General features: G+C 40.4%; 1 protein-coding gene across 7 annotated transcripts in view; it reads right to left on the bottom strand.

The window, feature by feature from the left end:
- The window catches only part of tiam1a (TIAM Rac1 associated GEF 1a), a 69,000-nt gene that overhangs the window by 8,241 nt on the left and 40,088 nt on the right, over nucleotides 1–20,671 (bottom strand). For 2 of the 7 annotated variants that reach the window (XM_035953320.2, XM_023281262.3), the window contains exons 10-17: nucleotides 19,117–19,263; nucleotides 18,790–18,864; nucleotides 15,663–15,833; nucleotides 13,580–13,684; nucleotides 12,497–12,578; nucleotides 12,154–12,240; nucleotides 9,392–9,604; nucleotides 8,156–8,289 (exon numbers count right to left, since the gene is read on the bottom strand). In XM_035953320.2, the coding sequence (XP_035809213.2) occupies nucleotides 8,156–8,289; nucleotides 9,392–9,604; nucleotides 12,154–12,240; nucleotides 12,497–12,578; nucleotides 13,580–13,684; nucleotides 15,663–15,833; nucleotides 18,790–18,864; nucleotides 19,117–19,263 (1,014 nt within the window). Of the gene's footprint in view, nucleotides 1–1,954; nucleotides 2,251–2,294; nucleotides 2,893–3,313; nucleotides 3,485–8,155; nucleotides 8,290–9,391; nucleotides 9,605–12,153; nucleotides 12,241–12,496; nucleotides 12,579–13,579; nucleotides 13,685–15,662; nucleotides 15,834–18,789; nucleotides 18,865–19,116; nucleotides 19,264–20,671 lie in introns of those variants that run through there. The other 5 variants (XM_055017205.1, XM_035953321.2, XM_023281271.3 and 2 more) reach the window with 5 other exon arrangements.

Here is a 20,671-nt window from a genome sequence, read left to right as displayed (position 1 = left end):
AGATGGAGAGATGTATACTGACATCTTTTGCAGGCTCTAGTCAGCCTGGACTTGTAGTCAATAAGGAAAAAAGAATCTCCTTGAACTGTGAAGGAATGAATGAGCTCAGCCCACACATTGCACACAAACTAATGGATTAACACTTTTATTTAATGTAAGTCCTGTCCAAGACTAACATTAAAGCCTTTTATAGCTTTTTGCAAAATCTTTCCACTTCATTGTATTCCTAAGTGTGCCCATCATTAATGAAATAAACCTTTTAAGAAATGAGAATTGGTTTAATTTAATAAGGGAGGGACATTCATAGGGATTTACAGCACAAACAAACAGGCTGAAACCATGACAAAGCAGCACAACTGGACACCATGAGACACTGCAGTGGAATTCTTTTGTGCACAACTGATGGGATGATGCAAACCAAAGAATCTGTATCTGTAGAAAACACAAAGCTGGGGCAATCCAGTTTTCAGCCACCACTTAGTTTGATGGGATTAATGCTTCTAATTCAGTCCCGCAGTCATCAGTGTTATTCATAGAAGTCCTTTTGCAAATGTTTGTCACAAAAATATCCCTCGTCTGCATGGGGGGTCGCCGAAAGTGTTTATTAACTGTAATCTGTGCTAATACTCTGCACCTGCTTGTGTGCTTCTACTGACCGATTCGCAGACAGCTGGTCAGCTGGCTTGTCTTTGCTGATGCCATGGTTTGTCTCCTGTTGGGCCGCAGCGATGACAAACATAATTTTCCATTGTGGTTTTCAAAACCAGTTTTGCAACACTGCTGCATCCACACACACACACACGCACACACACAAACACACACCATTTGATAGGTATGCTGATATTGAAATTCCTTTCATGGAGTCAAGACGATCTCCGTCAGTCGCATGAAGGAAACCACAACACCAACCACACAATAAACCAAAAGAACGCTATGCAAAAGAAATAATATGACCTATTGTAAGATCGAATCCTCTGTCATGTCCAAGTCAGTCACACGGCTTTGCAGGCATCGCTTACAAACTGTTAGTCACATTAGAACATCCAAAGACGGATTTGCATTGAAAACAATCTAGAACTCCCTAAACTGGTCTCACAGACACATTTGAAAACATTTTGTACCACTGACTGCATGGCTAATTTTCAAATATGTTTAGGGATCATAAATCTATGTCCATAAACAGAGTATTAGGAAACAGACAAGGATGCAGTGATCAATGTGCAAGCAGATACACTGATCCTGCTGTAATAATGAGTCTGAATTTGCATTTCTCTGTAAGTGAAATGACACTGTCAGTCTTGCTGCTCATAAGTGAGGTCTTGCCCTTGACAGCCAGAGGAATAAGAGACAGCCAAGTGACAGATGGAGCAGTGACAGAGACAGATGACAGCAGGAGATGGGGACAGAGGAAGGAGAAGGATGGCTGCATAACACTGCGCCAGCAGCACTAATTAACTTTCCAAATGGCAGCTTAATTGACAAATAACCATCATACTGAAAATGATGATGTGCATCAGTAATTAGATTCTGCGATTTAAAGGATTAAGTTCAAGATAAGCAATCTTATGTCGACATTCATAGCAACTTCCGAAACAACCGAGCCCTGTGTGATTATATACAGCAGTTATTATATACTTTATGCAGCACTGTGTCTGCAGCACAGTGATGCCATTTAGTTGCTTGTTTTTTCCACTCCTTTGAAATATAAACAAGACGGTATGACACGATAAAATCTGAACACTGTATTCCATAGAATCACCACATGACGTGAGACACAGATATTACATAAATTATTTGACTGGGTTGTTCCACTGGGAATTGGACTAAAGCAGGAGCTTAGCACCGCCGATACAGTACCATGACATAATCACTGGCCTTTTGCGGGATCAAATCGACAACACGAGCCACCACAAACATGCATTCAATCACTCTCATGTCAGACTGCACGGCTCACCAGCTGTAACATTTCATAGATGGATTCGGTCGAGGGATTGGAATTCCTGCTCCTTCTGAAAGCTGACATCCCGGCAGTTCAAACAGGTTTCAGTGAGAAGTCAGGTGTTCATTTCCTGTCCTCGTAGCTTCCATTCCTTTTCTCCCCCAGAATGTGCAACTATGCAGAATGTATGAATGTTGAACTTGTCCAGTCAAACTGATCAAAAGTGTACAAGTAAACGCCTGCTATTCCCTCTGCACTGCTGCTTTTAAAAACACTGCAGTTTCAGCTCAACAAATAGGTCATTACACAGATTGAAGAGAACAGATTGCAATAAACAACAGCACTCTCATGTCACCTTATCCTACAGCGTCTATCCAATCACTTTCTCAATCCTGCGACCGTCTCTGCTCACTCTTGTTATCTCCTTGTTCCCACCCTCTTTTCTTCGCTCTGTCTCTTGTCCTTCCTCACTCTTCTGTCCAGGTGTTTGAGTGCAGCAGCAGCAGCAGCAGTATAGAATACAACATTAAATAACAAGACCAAGCATCACATCCTCATGGGAGATGGCAGAAAAGATGGGAGGAGAAAGGAGGGAGGAGAGAATGGGAGGTGAGGAAGCAGTGGGTGGTGAGAGCCAAATACTTCCAAGAGGAAAGGACAACAGGCATCTGCCTTCTCTCTCTCTTTCATCACAGCTTAGAGAGACTCGTGTCATTTCTGAGGACAGCAGCCTTGTTAAACAAAGGTAAATATTTGAGCTCGCTCTCATGGAACAATACAATTAAATGTCAGAATGATCACATGGTCAAGGGGAACAACATCTGGATACCAATGCAACACAAGAAGAAATTCCCATGTGCGCTAAATATCTACATTTATGGTAGTCAACCAGTAAATTGCACATACAGGTCTGACTGGAGTTTCAGGTACAGCTCGCAAAACCACACCTTCTGCACACTTGTCATTCCTGAGAAAAGAAGCATTACACAATACCCAGTGGAATAAGACCTGATTTTAAATGTGACTGATCAGCAGATTTAAGAGCAGAGATAAGAAAAGAATGTCACAGCTGTTGAAAATAAGGACTTTCTCCAAAGGGGTTTGAATACCTGGTAAAATTTCTAAACGTTTGGGATCAAAAACATGTAAAATCTTCAAGAATGCTACTTTACACTTTGTCAAATGCAAGTATAGTATTAATGAAGTACGGCAAGTCTGATAGAGAAAGACTTTCTGTGTTAATTCCAAATCTATTGGCTACAAATGAGCACATATATGCAACACACAAAACCTTGACCTCAGATACGTGAAAACAACAGAAGCTCAGGGACAATAAACCAGAAAGTGAATAAAAAACAGGCACAGCAGCAATACCTTTTCTCTTGTAAGTCCAAAATATGCATTCCCTCACCCTAGAGACAAATCTTTATCCTTTTAGCACATGTGCCACATGTCCGACTCAGCCTTCAGAGCACAGAGGTAGAAAAGTACAGTACGAGGGAGGAGTGTGGAGACAAGCACAAACCTGCTCTCACACCCATCAGCTGAAACCTCACACAGCGAGAGCCCGGATAAACAGAGATTACGCATATCCACACACTTGGCACACAGAAACGCATCACTCACATGAATATACACGTGTGTGTGTGCTGCATTTTGATATTCAGAAATGTACGCATAAATAGAAATATATTCATGGACAATGCTCAGTTTATCACTGATTGGACAGTGTTTTTCAAAAAAAGAACAGGCATGTACTTGTCAATGTCAGTGAACACGGTGGGAGGGGAAGGGAGGGGAGGATGAGTCTTGAAGTTCAGTTTCATTGGAAATCAGAGAAACATGCAAATCCATAAATCCCCATGAGGAATGATGGGATGTACAGAGAGAGGCTTTAATCATTTAATCTGAACTGAAAGGATGGTTTTGTTATGACACCAGTCTTAACAAATCTATGTGTGAACATTTAGACTTTAAAGAAGTTTCTTCCTACAAAGTTATGAAGGCAAAGCAAGTGCAAGGCACTGACAACCAGTATTAACATGAGAACATACAAAAATTCATCTTTATGCATATAAGTAGAATTACAGGCTATTTTATCATGTCACAGGCACACATGAGGAATAGGATCAATAAAAAGTTGCACTATGAAAATATTCCAATCAACACAAACTGATCTGCACCATTTGCCTGCTCAGTTTTAACACTGAACATCATTGTCGTCTTGCAGGCTTCATGAATCAGCACAGAGCTCCCTCTAGTGGTAAACTATGAGAGGACATAAACAAATGAGAAAGTAGTCAAGGCTTGATTAACAACGGAAGAAGTATTCAAATCCTATAATTAAGAACAAATATAGCAATTTAAAGCAAAGTAAAAATAACATTATATCATTAGATTATTAATACTTCAGCATAAGCAGCATGTTATTGTTGAAGCTGCATTTCATGGAGCTAGTTTGAACTTTACTTTTACAGTTTCATGTACAAGGATGCTAAATCTTATAGATCATCAGTTCATTAAAAGGAGAGGAAAGATGAAAAAAATTATTCTGATACATAAATCGTTTACATCATCTGAAATCTTTTTCTCTAATCTTGTTTTTTTTAAAAGAGACATTCATTTGAACATTTATTGAAATGAAAATGTGAGAAATTTAATTAGAAAAAACCTACTTTGTAGGAGCTCTCAGGAGCCAAAACTGTTGTTTTAAAATCTTGTTATATTATCTAGAATGTTAAATCTTCATCATAAATGTAACTGAGGCTGTCAAATGAATGTAGTGGAGTAGAAAGTACAATATTTTATGTTGAAATGTAGTGAAGCAGAAGTATAAAGTTACATAAAATGGAAATACAAATAAAGTACAAGTAATTCATGGTTGTACTAAGTGTAGTACATGAGCAAATAAGTTACTTTCGACCACTGGGCATGATTAGATAGCGAATGAAAGAGCATCTTTAAATAGGGGCGAAAGACAAACAGCACTTATGGATTCATACTAGTGGAAGCTAATTTAACTACAACAAACAAAAGCATTGCATGCAAGTAACTGTCTGGAAATGTACAATCAGGAGTCAATCAAAACAAACCTAGATGAAAACCTTCCCCCCCTCCCACCCTTCAATCACTGCATAATGTATTTTCCATTTCAAATGCCCCTAAGCCTAACTGATAACCCTTTCTAAATTATAGCCAGCACTTGTCCGTGAGGCTGACTTCACCTAGAGAACGTCGGTAATCACCGTCATCTCCATAACTGCTGTTATCCCAAGCAATCGCTGTTTCATTCTCTGCTTGGTTTATCATACTGGGGAGGTTGCTCTGTCTTGCTTTGTCTAAAATAATGAACATTCCCATTTCCTCCGGCTAGTCAGACACTCATTTATCTCCACTAAATGATGTGAAACACTGTGGAGAATGAAGTAATTAGAATGTGGGGATAATTAAAATTGTCCCACTTCGCCTCTTATTCTCCAGTCTTCTGCCACCATGTGACTGCAGGCACTGGGTGAAATGAGGTAAGACGTAGTCCTCAGCACTTCGGCATGTTTCCAAATAGGAGAGCCAGAAAACAAAAGAGTGATCGACATGTAGGGGAAAAAGAGCAACCGTTTTTCAAAAAAAGGAAATAACGATTTTGGTGGTAGTTCCCCTGGATTCTTTGGCAAGTTTGGATTTTCTTTGTTGGCAAACGAAGCATCCAAGAGCTCAGGCTGAGGTCAGAGCTCACAGCCGGATGGATAGCTAAGAGAGTGAGCTGTGTGAGAGCCAGAGGCAGCCTCATGTTGTTTATGATAATGAGCAGCAGGGGGTTAGTGAGGAGGAGGGTGGAAAAGGACCGGAGATCAGAAGGAAACTGGAAGGACAGGAGGAAAGAAAGGGCATTCAAAACAAAAGGACAGCAGATAAGGAGACTGGATGATCAGAAGGAACAAACAAACAAAAAGCTGAGCTGTCATGTCTGGGACAGGACATGTTCACACTGCAGCTCTTAATTATGGGGACAAAATCTGACAGTAAATCAAATAGCCAAGGAAAAATAGGGGTGGAGGAAGGGGAAGATAAAAAGGAAGTCTTAAAAAAACAGCAGTAGATGGAAATTAGGACACAAATCAGACAGCGAATTTAAGACTGGAGCAGCGGGTAAGAGACTGAGAAGTGAGCTGAAGATCATATAAAGACCTTCAGGGCTTTGTTGTCCTGCTAACCTGCGCTGGTGTTGTTGTTTACAGGGAACTGTTTTTCCTTCTTTATACAGTCCAGACTGTAAGTATTTAGATCCTGTATTTGGATGGTTTTTTGCATCCTTGGGCTCTGTGTGGGAGACACATTCCTTTTTACACATAACACCCAAAGTTTAGTAGTTTAAAAGTGACTCGGTAGATAAATGCAAAGTCAAACAAAAGCGGTGTATTTGAATAAAAAGCCTGAACTCATGCTCCAGTAATGCTCTCCCAGGCTATCAGCCACCTGCCTATTGTGGTCTTCAGGAAGTGAGCTCAGATCAGTGGAGATCCGGTTTAAGGTTGCTGTAGCTGTAGCTGCACACAGAATGCTTTTTTTAAAAAATTATTGTTCTATTAAATTGAAGAACAAAAGAGTCTAAGCATTAAAACACAAAGGGACACTTTAAGAGTCATAAAAACATTCTGATTTTTTCTCCACAGGAGCACTTTGTTTCACATGTGTGATCTAGTGGTTTAAAATCCCAGAACTACAGATTCAGAAACACAGTGCTGACTAAAGACTTTAAGGCTACTTTTTACTTCTTTTGCATACACTTTTGTCCCCATTTGTTGGTGATAAAAATTCCCAATCCTTGCATTTACCCTATTGTATAAACACCATACAGCTACTCTGGCACTGGCAGCACTGCTTAAGCTTTTAAACATTAAAGTGATTAAATTGCACACTGCAGAAATTGAATTATACAAAGATTTCATGTTGCATTTTATGCTTTCTTCTCTTTCACTTGTTTGAATAGATTTGAATAGATTTCTAACAGCTTTCAGATGCACTGTGAGCTTAAAATAGCAAAAGTTCTTTAAATGGTAATTAGAGACTGTGTCGAGCTTCAAACTGTTTTGCAAAGTTTAACAACTTACTGAATGTTTTCCACACATCAAGTGCCCCAAATGAGACTTGAGCAGGCCTCCCGTCCCTATAAAGCCACCCTGGAAACCCTTATCTGTCTGGATTTCTCTCATCTTCTCAAACTTTGCTTCCAATTAGTAATGGCACATTGGAGTCACAGAACCACTTGTGTCCAACCGGACTGAGCCCAGCCAGCTCTGACCTGCCCCGTTAGTTCTCCCTCAAGACTGAAGCTCACTGACACAGATCTAAGAGAGAACACAGCACCGTCCTGCCCTTTTCCTCATCTTTGCTTCATGTCTCGGCAATCAACAGAGGTATAGAAAGAAAAAAATTTTTCCGGTGGTTACTGGCTATCAGACATTGCCATGGTAATGGAAGTGACAACCGTATCCAAGGGAGACTGGCTGGCACACGGCCTGTCCCGGCAATCACTGCGCCGACCCTGATCAGACCAGACATAATCTTAATTAGAAAGTGATGCTGTTCACTCGCTCCTTCACTTACCTGTCTGTCTCCATTTCCGTGCTTCAGAGCACACATGCATCTAGTACGTACAGTATGCACATCTGTTCATGTGCCAACACTGACAGATTTACACACAATCATGTAACATGTTGTTAGCATCATATAGAAAACATTATTCATGTAAGAATCTGATTATGATTACTGTGATTGAGTTTACAAATTTACTGTAAGCATCAAGCTGGCATAAATTTTCTTATTTAATAACTTATGTGAACACCTCCTATAATAATATGTGTAAATATGGTCTAATTGCGCCGTTTCTTTCATTGATCGGCCTCAAAAGCAGTTCCCCTTTGTGGCTTCATGTTACTCATACACAGGAAAAAAGTACTAACGCTGGTGAATAAAGATTGAGGATAAGTAAGAAATAAATCACACTCCCCTGAAGCAATGAGGCAGACAGATGACAAGGCAAAGACTCAAAAATGACTAAAAAAAGCTGCTGTCACTGACTGCAATGAGACATCTGACAGGGTGTGTGAAACTCCATCCTTTGTAACTGCTAATCCCCTGATCTGTTGCACATATGTGTCTTTCTTTGTTTTACTGTATATACATATCAAGATTGTGTCTTTGCATGCCATTTCCTACCTTCTGTGCAGTTCCTATGCAGGTTTTATCTTCCTGATGATCACCCGGGCTTAGTGGGGTCAGTCGAGATCCTTCCTCTAAACTCTCTTCTGGGCTCTCCAGTGTCAAACCGGACACCTCATCCAGGATGTCCTCTACAAACAGAGACAAAAACAGAGCTGACAATGGACAATGCACAAATACGTTGTGTGTATAAAATATTTGGGACTTCTCTGATATTCAGCTATAGCCTTTTGCAGATTTCTGTAAAAATTCACAACCCAGCCTCCTATAAGTATTAATTTTTGGCCCACAAGTGTCTGGGCATCTTTCTGGATTATTACATGTTTGCTTTGAAAACTAACATATAAACAGGTATTCCCAGTCTCTTCTTTTTCCTACCTTCCACCATGATGAAATTGCCATATAGTTGTATAATCTAATTGGTTATTATTCCATCCATATGCAGGAGAAATTTCCAATTTAAAGTCTCCTCTGTGTTGAAGAACTCTTGTGTGCACTCGCCTCCTCTAAAGCATGACATCATCAGTAACCTCCATCTGGCTGCTAAAGTGTTTTACTCTCAGTCTGACCCTCTGCATATGGCATATCCTCCACAATGACAGTTCTACACTGCTGAAGGATTCATATTAATATTCATACCACTCTGAGTCCCTGTATAAACAACACCAGCTTGTCAGCCTGTGCATTGCGAGTCCCAGTTTATAAGGAATACAAATGGTGCCCTTGCACAAATAAAACGAGCAGGTCAGAGGATGGCTGGCGGCTGCCTGCAGGTTAGCTATCAGACAGCATACATGCATAATTAGCAGATCGCCCTATTCACCCTCAGCTTAAAAAACAAAGCATCACTATGTGCCGTCTGCCTTTTTTTTTCCACCACCTAAAGTTGAGGGGTTAGAGGGTATATGATAATGCAACACAGAATTCCAACAATAAAGCTGTTTTTTCATAAAATACCAATTAGAATGGTGACCTTAATTGAATTTAAACAGAAAAATCTGTTACACAACAGAATGACTCACTTTAGAGATAAAGCTCCAAGGCAAATTCATAAAAGCACATTTCATTTTCTCTCTTGACCTTCTCCATTTTACCTTATTTTATGGTCATCAGCAAACCTAAATTATAATCTGAAACTGTAAAATAAGCTCTCTGTATTTGTCAGTAGAGGACTCTGTATGCATACATTATCCAATAAACACAACTTTGTTTATCTGGAACATGAAGCCTCACCTTGGTTTTGGGAGAAGATGTCCGTGGTCGTGTCCTGCTCCCCATCAGAGCGCCGGGGTGGAAGTGAGCACAGCACCCGAGGGTCCAGCTGGGGCAGCGTGCTGATGCTCAAGGTCAGCTCTTGGTTTACGAACGCAGTCCTCATATCATCCATTTGGAGGGCAGATGCAGGCTTACCATTGAGCAGGAGAATCTCATCACCGACTTTCAAACCTGGAAGAAAATGAAAAAAAACACAACAAATGTAAAATTCGGGTGCTTGAAAGTGGTTTAAATTGGGGCAAAAACATACACTGCAAAATACAGTAATAGGAACAACTAAGAGAAGGCAAAAGAGTTATCCGTGTGGCCATGACCAAACAGCAGGATACCATGATTATAGCTTTCCTATGTTCCATCAACTCAAGAGTGCTAATGTGTACAAACGATGCAGACAAACAAAACTTTAGTGCCATACTTCCCAGCAGCAGCTGTGTGACTAATCAGACATGTTAGGATTCTAATGTGTTCCAATATATTAAAAATGCATCGTTCCATGTTTGCTTCCTTGAGGCAAATTGTGATCTAATAGGACTGGATGGAGTTAAGGGGGAGTGTGCAATGCATGTCTATTCCTGTCCTGCCATCATGTACACCGTCTATGTGGTTCTATATAGGATAAAAGAGACCACTGACTTCACTGGAACGCTGCTTTGGTTGTGGCTTTATTCTCTGGTCCCTCCCCTCGACCACCTGTGCCCGGCTTTGTTAATTGAGAATGACTACTCAATTAGCTGACCAATTAGCAGGCAACCTGCCCAATAAACCTGACTGGCTGTGACAATTGTTCAGGAGATGTGACAGCGGTATCACCTGCCCTCAGTGCAGAATTAAGGGTTTTTTTTTGGTCCTGTTAACACAATCACACATGATCTTTTCTTCCAATGTCACCCTAATTTTATATCATATAGAAACAGCAGACATCTTGCGACAGGACTTTTATAACGCAACCATAAATACAAACACACATGCACAGTTACATATATATAGACATACAAGGCACACATTTTGCTGCAAGTTATGACCTAGTTGTCTGGAATGTGAAATGTCAGCTGTAGCAGAGTCTTTATTGGACAGAGAGAGATAACCCCTCTGGCCATATACTGCCGCGTGTGTGTATGACTGTGTGTGCTTGGCTGAGTGTGTTGCATGCATGTGTCTTTGTGTGCGCTTCTGTGGGGCTGGGGTGGGCAGGAATTATAGTGAGAGATAGAAAAAGACCCTCTGGGGCTCCTTGTCCAGTGCTGGCCTGGATTTTTTGCGTATACCCTGCAGAAACTGAAGCGTGATCTCTTTCATTCCCCATTCATTCTCTTCACTGAATAAACCACACGCACGGCTCATCGCAGCGTGCACGCAGACTTACTACTACGCCCCACATACTTAACTCTGTGATTCAGCAGAATGTGGTGTAATATTGCAAAAAGATGTATTGTGCTATCTGGATGCCACAAGCTTTTTTCTATCTCTTCCCGCCTGTAGACGTAGATAGTACAGCTGTGTCCTCTGGCTGCTGGCAGCCTGCTAAGCAAGCAGCTTTTAAATTGCTAATACACTGGAGGGCACAATATCACACTTGAGTAACCTTGGTGTGACCCTGGGGCACATGTAGCGGGGCATGTTATTTTCTATACATTAGTGTTGTATCTACAGAGCAGCCAAATGTTCCTGAAACCCATTAGGTCTCCGTGTCTTGGTTAAAAGATAGGAACCTGTGAATGGGGGTTGATCTCGAGACCCAGCTGTTCAAAGCAGACAAAGGAATTCCCTTTTCTCTCTCAGAAAAGAAAAGAAAGCCACAAATGCGCAGCTCTTACAATCTCACAATCTTTTATTTCCCGTATAAAGGCTTGGGTGCATCCCGCCATCAGGATGAAAGCCAGAAAACACCTGACTGGCAGAATATAGGACAGGCGATTCATATCGTTTTAGTCAAATTGAGAAGTCCCAAGATGCATTTTCTACTACTTATTATCTAGCTGCTGGTTTATGCCATGCAGGCATAGTGACTGAGGCATTTCTAGGCTGTGAATGATCTTCCAAAGTGATGTGGTGAGCCAAAATGTTGAGCCACAGAATTTCAAATGAAAGACTGCATCATAGCTATGAGCAAGCAGCTTCCCTCCTCTGGCAACACCTTTCTAGATAGAATGTGTATTTTCCTTTTCTTCATCTCTTCCTTATCCTTCCCTAAGCTACCATACTTCCTCCCTAAACAAAAGAAATCCAGGTATGTTGGTTCAGTAGCTGATACAGTGCAGTCACACAAATCTACACTGATAAGATGTAGTGTGGAATCAGGTGTTTCTCAGGTGTTTCAGTGTGTAATGTCAATTCAAGAGAGAAATATTTACCCAGCTTTCACATACCCTTTACATAACCTCTGTTGTTACAGCACTCAGATTCAGCCGTGGTAATTATCCTGAATTTTTGTTCCCCCGCCAAGGCAAGAGCCGAGGCGGTGGAATGTTTTCAGTGCCATTTTTTTGTTTGTCTGTCAGCAAGATTATACAAAAAGCAACCAGGCTGAATTTCATGGAACTCGGTGCAGAGGTGGAGCAGAGGCAAAGCTGGAACCCATGAAATTTTGGTGCAGATCTGATCATTGCCCTTCTAGTTTTCTTTTCTACTCTATTTCTAAATGTAAATATAAACGCTCAGGACACTAACTATAAAAGGCATCACACACTTCACATTTGTTTCCTAATAAAAAAAATAAGTACCTTTAGTTGAAGCCAGTCCTCCTGCTTTCAGCTCAGTAATGTGAAGCTGCTGCTCCCCATTCTCATCGATAACCGCCACAGAAAAACCTATGAAAATAGATTTTAGACACAGAGATTCACTTATTAACCCCTCTCATTAGTCCTCTTTAGAATATCTCTATTTGACAGTGTGCAGCATAACCGCAGAGCGATTGGATCCACTTTAGACCACATGTGCACACAATGGGTCATCCTTTTTAGTCATTAACAAAGCATGACTTAATAAAGTCCATTATGAAATCAATTTGATACAGAAATTAAGAGCATGTCAAGAACTGAGGGCTACTGTCAGAGACAAGCATACCATATCCGATGGTGGAGGACTCGGCTTTGTCAAACCGGATCACTTTTGTAGCTTTGGGGCAAATCTCAATCTCTTTGTAGACCTGCAAACGAAAAAAAAGATGAAAAGAATTAAATTTAATTGGGAAGACAAAAAAATTGAATGACAGCAATGATGCTAGATGGATAAGGTCAAGGTTTTGCTACTGCTCTTACTAAAGAATGAATATATTCATCTGTTGCTCCGGCTCCTTAGCAGAACAACTGCATGTGAAGGTTGCTGGGTCAGAATTCAGGTTAAGTCTGTGAAGTGAGTGGGTGCTCAGACAAGGCTTTGACCTCACAGAGGGCGAAAGCATAGACACAGCTGTGTGTATGAAGCAACAGACAGGAACAGAAGTCTGCAGTGTGTAATAGCCTTCGCCAAGGAGAAATAATAACGTAATATCATAGACTAAAGATGAAAGAGGGTGAAATGAGTCACTGATCAAAGCAGGGAGATAAAAGAGCTCTTGAGGAAAAGAGCGAGTAATACAATGATAGTGCTTTGAGAAAGATTTCAGTGTATCACCTACAAAGCACCGTCACAAAGAGGATTCATTTGGAGGGTTTACAGTGGCTGAATAATGTGAAGGTGAGGTCTTTTTCAGTGAGTGTGATTGTTTACTTGAATAATAAGATTCGTTCAAGCACAAACACTCACAAACAGAAATGTTCACAGCGCATATAATACACTTGGAATACTATTTTGCATAATTCATAGCATGTGCTGTAGCGCTTCTTTTGCATCCTGGGAATTTTGTATGCATTGCAAATCAAATCAGCAACCCAGTCATAAAACATGCACAAGTTTGCATTCGTATCTGCCAATAAAGGAGCAAAAAATTAATTAATAATAAGGGGAAGACCCCACAATCCAAATGGGACACTGTAATGGAACAATAACAACAACAACAAAAAAATCTAAATGACACTTAGAGTTAAATAACTGTGGTCTGTGTCTTTGATTACTGGACATGAGTGTTTACATAATCTGAATTGAAAAATTGGGACACTAACCCAAATACATCACAAGTTATTACCACAGTACTGTGTGCTTTCTCACCAGATCAGAGACGTCCTCTTCAAATTTGGGAACATAATAAAACATCTGGTTGTCAACCCACACCTTCAAACGCAGGTAGTGGCCAGATGGGTCGATCTTATGGGTCTGAAGGGAACAAAACAGGAGAGAAATGAGTAAAAATGCATATTCAAGTGGACAAAACTGCTAAAATAAACAATCAGAAACAAAATAAGACAGACATAATCACTCTAATTAGTTGTGTGTATTCTTCTTTTGTTGTAAAGCCAAGTCGGTCTTTTAACCAATGCAAACAAAACATAATTCCCTTTACTGTTACCACACTCTAGCTCATGGCATCCCCCGACTAAAGGACACAGATATATCTGTATCCAACCATGTAAGTAATCCACGTATATCAGCATGCATGTAACATACAGACGGCTTGAATTAGACGCTCTAGTTCCTTGTGACATGTTTATGGCACACATGCACACACCAGCCAGCTTTATACATGTGTTTCAACAGACCCATAAGTGGAACGTATCATTAGGCATCATTATTCTGTGTATGTCTCTGACTGACACCAATTAGGGAGAAGAGGAGATGGAGTGGAAAGGTTAGTGACAAGACTGGGTGTGACAGTAATACGCAGTCGATGTTGTAAGGTAAGAAAATTATTTAAAAATCTGTGAAACTGTCCTCCACGGTGCTTGGATGCCACAAAGAAGAAGTCTTGGGTATTCTCAGGTCCATATTCAGATTTTCATTCAAGAAGTATTTAATCATCTGTGTTGTTTTTCTGTTGCCTAAAAAAATCTTTGACTGTGCCATTACCATTTTACAGACTCTAAAATGATAATGGCACATGGTATATAGGTATAAATGATAAAACTACTGTAACTACTTATTCTATTCTAAGCTTTTTTTTAACAGAGCTGTGTGTAATTCTATGAGATCTGAAGATTACATGTGCTTGATGAAGGTACAAAAATGAATGGCTTGCATTCTTAGCAGCTTGACTGCTACCGGTTTTTGTTGTAGCGTTTATGTGTGTACATACCCTAATCCCTTCACTCAATAAAACTGATGTGCTCTGATAGTGAAAAGGCTGGCAAACTGCCTTTTCAAGTTATTTAAAATGGTGCACAATGTTTTGTCTGTAATTATCAGCTTTGTACGCAATGTACTGTACAAAATGTAGTTCAGCCTTAAAGAAACAGGCCTGTGGGTAATACAGTGCCAATTAAAAATATTCACACCCACCTTATTGAAGTTATTCCTTTTTATTGATTTTCAGCATCAATATGAGTTGGCTTTTTGACAAGGGCTGACAAAAAAATCTTTAATGGCTAAATGAAAACTGATTTCTACAAAGCAATGCCAATTAAGTATAAATACAAAAGTTTAAATAAGTGATTGCATAGGAATTCACCCCCTTCATTTTGTAGAAGCATTTTTGGCCACAATAACAGCCTTGAATACCAATATGAATATCTCTGAATTAGCCTTGCACATCTAGACACTGCAAGCATCCCACATGATGCTGCCGCCACCATGCTTCACAATGAAGATAGTATGTTTGTGATGATGTACAGTGTTTGGTGGCTGCCAAACATTGCATTCTGATCAGTAAAAAGCGCATTTTGGTCCTATCACAATAAAAAATATCCCTCTAATTTACTTCAGAGTCTCCAATAGGCCTTTTGGCGAAGTCTGGTCTAGATTTAACATGAGTTTTTTGGTTTGTTTGTTTTACCAGTGGCTTTCTCTTTGCCACTCTCGCATAAAGCTTTGGCACATTCAGTGAATTCAGATGATCTCCATTTTACTAACCGTGTGACTTCTAGCACCAATTAGCTGTGCCTGTGTGAAATTCAGTGACTTTAAAGAGAGTGAATACTTATACAATCACTTTTTTTTACATTTCATATTGTTTAAATAACTGAAATTACTTTGAAGAAATCTGTTTTACTTTGACATTGTAAATTCTTGTCAAAAAAGCAAATTTATATTGACCACGATTAAATGTTGAAAAGCTGTAAATGGAGGGTGAATATTTTTATAGGCACTGTAAATAGACTCCAGTAATATCACATTTACAATGCTATCAGTAATGGCCCACCTGGCAGATGGAACTCAGGACTTCCAGCGCTGTCTCACCGGGCTGTACGATAGCCAGGACAGGCTGATTGTTCGGCAGACATACCCAGGAGGGTTTCAGGTAATCAGGAACCCAGATATCGCTGTCTACGTTTTGCTGAGGAAGACTTTTCACAGTGTCCTCTCTCTCCTTCTGAAAATACAACACACACACATACACAAATGTTTATGCATCTTTGAGAAGCCCTTGTACTCAGTAAAAACAGAAAACACACCAACAAAAGCTTAACGTAGCCATGAAACCGCTTCAGCAGCAGCCAAGGGTCTGAAGAACGATAAGATCCAGAAAAAACAACCATATTCTGTCTTCCACAGTTAAACTAGTCAAACTCATGCAGCATTTTCCATTATTTCTTCCTGAGAAATGCAACCACATTTGCTCATATTGATTAGACCAATATGATGGAAACAGGTGGTAGCCCAAGAGCAGCAGGAGATCTGGTTTCAAAATCTAATTCATTAGTGTTGATGAGGCCCTCTCCATACAGTCGTATCCCTGCATGAGTATTTATTACATGTGTGTGTGCTCTTGCATTTTCGCGGGCATGAGTGCATTCTCTTAAAGCCATTGTCTGTAACCTTTAAGCCCATCAATCTGACCTCTGACAACCTGGCAGTCATGTCAGCCTCTCCCCTCTTTGCACCTCTCTTCTTTTTGACCTCACACCGTCTGCAACGTATCTCCTCCTATCAAGTAACAGCATCCACATTTATTCCTTCATTCCTCTATCTCAGCCCCCCTCCCATTAATCATTCCCTCTCCTTCTGGTGCCCTTTCCCCTATCTGTACATCACTCTATCAGCTCCCTCCTCCCCATCTTTCATTCACGCCACACAATCTGCTGACAGTTAACAATCCGGCCCAGTGGTCCCTCCTGAAATGAACTTAGACTTGGCTGTATTTGTGTGTGAATCTGTATGTTGGAGAGAAAGTGGGACAGAGACGGAAACGGAGAGAGAAAACTATATGCAACAGCACATTTTTGCATTCACAAACGCATATGTTCACAAGCACAAACAAAACACAGACACGCAGGGTTATAAAGAAGGACACACACATTGTCTCAGACAGACAACAGACTGGGGGGCCCGAAACTCGTACCTCCCCCAACTCCCTGAACTCCCAGCCCTGCTCGGCACCATCTGGTTCCCCTCCTGGCCTATCTTGGATGCCTCTGCTGGGGTGGGGTTGGGGGGTTCTAGGAAGCGAACTAAACTGTCCTTTTCTCTCATTCTCTCTTATGCCAGCAGTAGAATTCCCCAGAACAAACAGAGAATTAAAGCTGGGATTCTTCCATCAGACCGAACATTTGGAACTGATCTTGCTGGAAATTCTCATTGAGAAAATCTAAATCTTTGCCGCTGATGCAGCATTTCAAGCTCTACTTTACTACCAACTGAAGCATGTTGTATCTTTTTGCATTTCTCTATGGTCATTCCATACTCTGCCAGCTGAAGCTGGGCGTAGGTGGAAGGAAATTGATCTCCCAGTCTGCCACTGGGGGCCTCCACAGCCAGAGCGGGTTATTGCTGCAGAGTTTGTGTCTATCTGGGTTCAGACAGAGGACTGCCTTTCCTCCGCCTCCTCATCTCTGCTGCCTTGTACCAGTTCTCATAAAATATGGAGCTGGCACGCTTGTCCTTGCACAACCCCTTGATAATTGGACATTTTTCCTTTACAGTTCATATATATTCATCACTTATCTGGTTGTCATAAATTACTACAGGGGACCTTGGCCTCGGATGATCTTCTTTCTTAAGAGATCATTCTATTTGCAGTTGTCTGTAAATTGTGGTCACTGCAGCAGATACACGAAAGCACAGATGGTGTGAAACCGCCAGGCCCTGTGGTAGCAAATGTCTGCATAATTTCTTAAAGCATCAGAAAGCTAATGATCTGAAAATATCAGATCAAATTTGTCTCCGTGGGATTAGCAGACAGAAATATCCCTCCAGTGGATAACCTATTTGATGCCGAGAGAGTCGGAGTTGCCTGGAGCAAATAAAAAAGAAATGGGAATCTGTCAACACTAATCTGGAAATGTTGTTTGATAAACTAAAAAGAGAGAGGAGAATGAGGATAATGGCATTATCTCGAGCTGTGACGCAGAATGAGAAAAAAAAAGTGTGTGGTGAGAAAAAAGAGAAAGGCGTTCCAGACCCTTTGTACTTTGTAGAGGCTTGAAGCATGAAGCAAATAATTTGTTGACTGATGCAGGCGGAAGGAACAGCTGCATGATGAAAAATGCTGTTTATGTACCACAAATAAACTCGAGAATCATCTGATGAAATCAAAAGAGAGAGAGTCTGCAGCTTTTAAAGTTTTATGAGTCTGCAAATTTCTCCAATCGCACCCACATGGAGGAGAGACGTAGATGTCTGAAAATATTAAAGCAAGAACCTCAAAATGACCTCAAAGAAGTGTTCATTGGTGCGGAAGGGTGCAGGGATTTTGTGCCTTCCCCAGACAACCCTCCAAATGAAGAACCAGAGCACCAAAAGGATCTCAGTTAAGTAAAAGGAGGTGGAAAATCCAGCGATGTTGGTGGCCTGGGGGTCTTAAGAAGCCTGTAACCCATTATACAAGTACAGAGGTTGATAAGATGCCCCAGTGGGTTTTCTTTTGGCTTATAAAAAGGCAAAACAATGACAATGAGTTACCTGACAGCTACATGAGCTCTGGGTTCAGTGAATGCTAAACTAAGAAAGAAAGTAAGAACCGTGTTAAGGTTTAGGAAGATTATTACTGTATAGACATAAACATTCACCGTTGTGGCCTTTATAACTTTAATTTGGCTGCAAAATGGGAGAGAACCACAACAGAGATCTACCTTATTACACCATTTAGTATGTGCTTTGAAGAAATTAAGATTTTAAGATGTTGTTCACTTGCACTTTTCCCTAAAATGTAACTCCCAAATTTCTATTAGTTAAGTCTGCTTTATCCTGATCTACATTAAGAGGGGAGAAATGAAACAACACACAGCAACAAATGTCAAAGAAAACACAACTCTGACATCAAATTTAACTTGAAGGCACATTTTGATTGCGATGGCACTTTTAACAAATAAAAGCGGCGGAGCTCTTACAGATTTCTCGCTGGCGGAGTCTTCAAACATGCGCTCCAAAGGCTTTCTCACAGGCTCCATCCCATCAGCAAACACCTGCAGCCACACAGAGCACAGTACGTGTCAAAAGCATCGCCTACAGAGCAGTTATTACATCTACAGCTAGAAGGCACTTTAAGCACAAACTACAAACACACAGTGTCTTATATGAATAAGTTCTATTGCATGTCAAAAACACATGTAAGACTGTTAAATGCAATATATTTAGTAGCTGAGTTGGATCATCAATAAAAATCCACTTTCATTCAGTCTGCAGTCAGACAGTAAACATGGTGAAGTCAGTCAAACCTGGTCAATTGAAGGATGTCCTTTGGTCTTCCTCTTGGAGGTGGTGTCCAGGCCCCAGAGGGAGGAGAAACGGCTGCGACGTTTGCTGAAGGTACGAGGAACGGCCTGGTTCCGCCTCCGGATGCTGCTTTCTGTCCGAGCAGACACCTGGAACAGTGATAAATATAGAGAACGTGACATTAATGGAAAGTGTATTTGAACCTTAAATGTATCATTTGATATCAGTCCAAGCTGTTGTATTTAAAGGAATGTATATTTGAGCAATTGATGTTGCTCATAAACACATTTAAAGACATGCACGTCTCTCCAGTGAACATAATGACTCAGCTTTTTGCAGTCATAATAAATCCTTGTTCATTTACGATGTCGATTTCTGTTTCAAAGCGATACTTACTTTACATCTAAATAACCAGCTATCTACAAAAGGATTCTGAATCAATCAAGGCCTTTCTTGCACAGCTTGATACACCACTGGGGATTTTATTAGATTTTTTTTTTACCTTTGATGTTTAATATCATATTCATTAATATGCTTTGCTTTATTCAGGTAAGGAGTGTAAGAATCAGTTCCTTCATTTTGATGCAGGAAGCGGTATCTTAAGCTATCTAATATCCTTTTATTTTGCTAGATGAAACTGCCGCTAGGTCGCAGTGCCATACCTCTTTCCCTTAAAGCATGTTGTTGAATAGCTGCTCAAATGAATGGAGTAAAATATATAGGGGAATGTGAGTGTATATATGTTGTTTGCTGATTGAACTGGTCTTTGTTTATTCAACAAGTGACTTGTTTGCATTCATACTTATAAAAGCATGCATCGACTGGCAAACGCACCAGCATATATATGCATATAAACACATTTTCCCAGTATATACAAACGGCACATACTGAACCTCTCAACCTCTCCATCAGTGACCTACTACATGAGCACAGGCAAACAGCTCTTGGCATATCTGGGTTAATTCACCCTCAACCACCAGAGTGTGAGTGGCTCAGACTCACTATACGTTACGCCAATATATATTTGCACATATGCACATATCACACATATATGTATGCACACACAATGCCTACATATTATACTGCAGTTGTGTTGCTGTCTGCTGTCTCCTCAACAGAAACGCACACACTTCAAACATAATAGGTCAAACTGCCTTCCAGACTCTTCTTATGTAAGCTGCGTTGCCTTTTTGCTGCCTGCTTTACTACGATGTCTCCTTCAACCATACATGATAACAACCCTGATAAATATGAAGAGGAAAAAATAGAAATGTTCTTTTTGCGACAGAGGAAAAACTGCGAAGAAATTTTGCTCCCGGCAATATGAATTAATTCATTGTATTTGTTTTGTATTACATTAATTAGCTGCCAAGCTCTGTTCTTAATTGTGTTGAGGTAATGCATTTGAGTTTAAATCATTTATACAGTTGTTTCACACTCAGGCAAATGCATGATTATCCTGATAAATGTGGCCATTTACAGCAATATTTGAAGAATATAATATAGAAATATTCAAAATGTGGGTGTGATGATGTATATATAGGGAAAGAAAATGGA

This window comes from Amphiprion ocellaris, chromosome 14, assembly GCF_022539595.1.
Source record: "Amphiprion ocellaris isolate individual 3 ecotype Okinawa chromosome 14, ASM2253959v1, whole genome shotgun sequence".
Classification (NCBI taxonomy): Eukaryota; Metazoa; Chordata; class Actinopteri; family Pomacentridae; genus Amphiprion; species Amphiprion ocellaris.
Note: the sequence above shows the minus strand (reverse complement) of the source record. Positions and strands in the feature narration are given on the sequence as shown.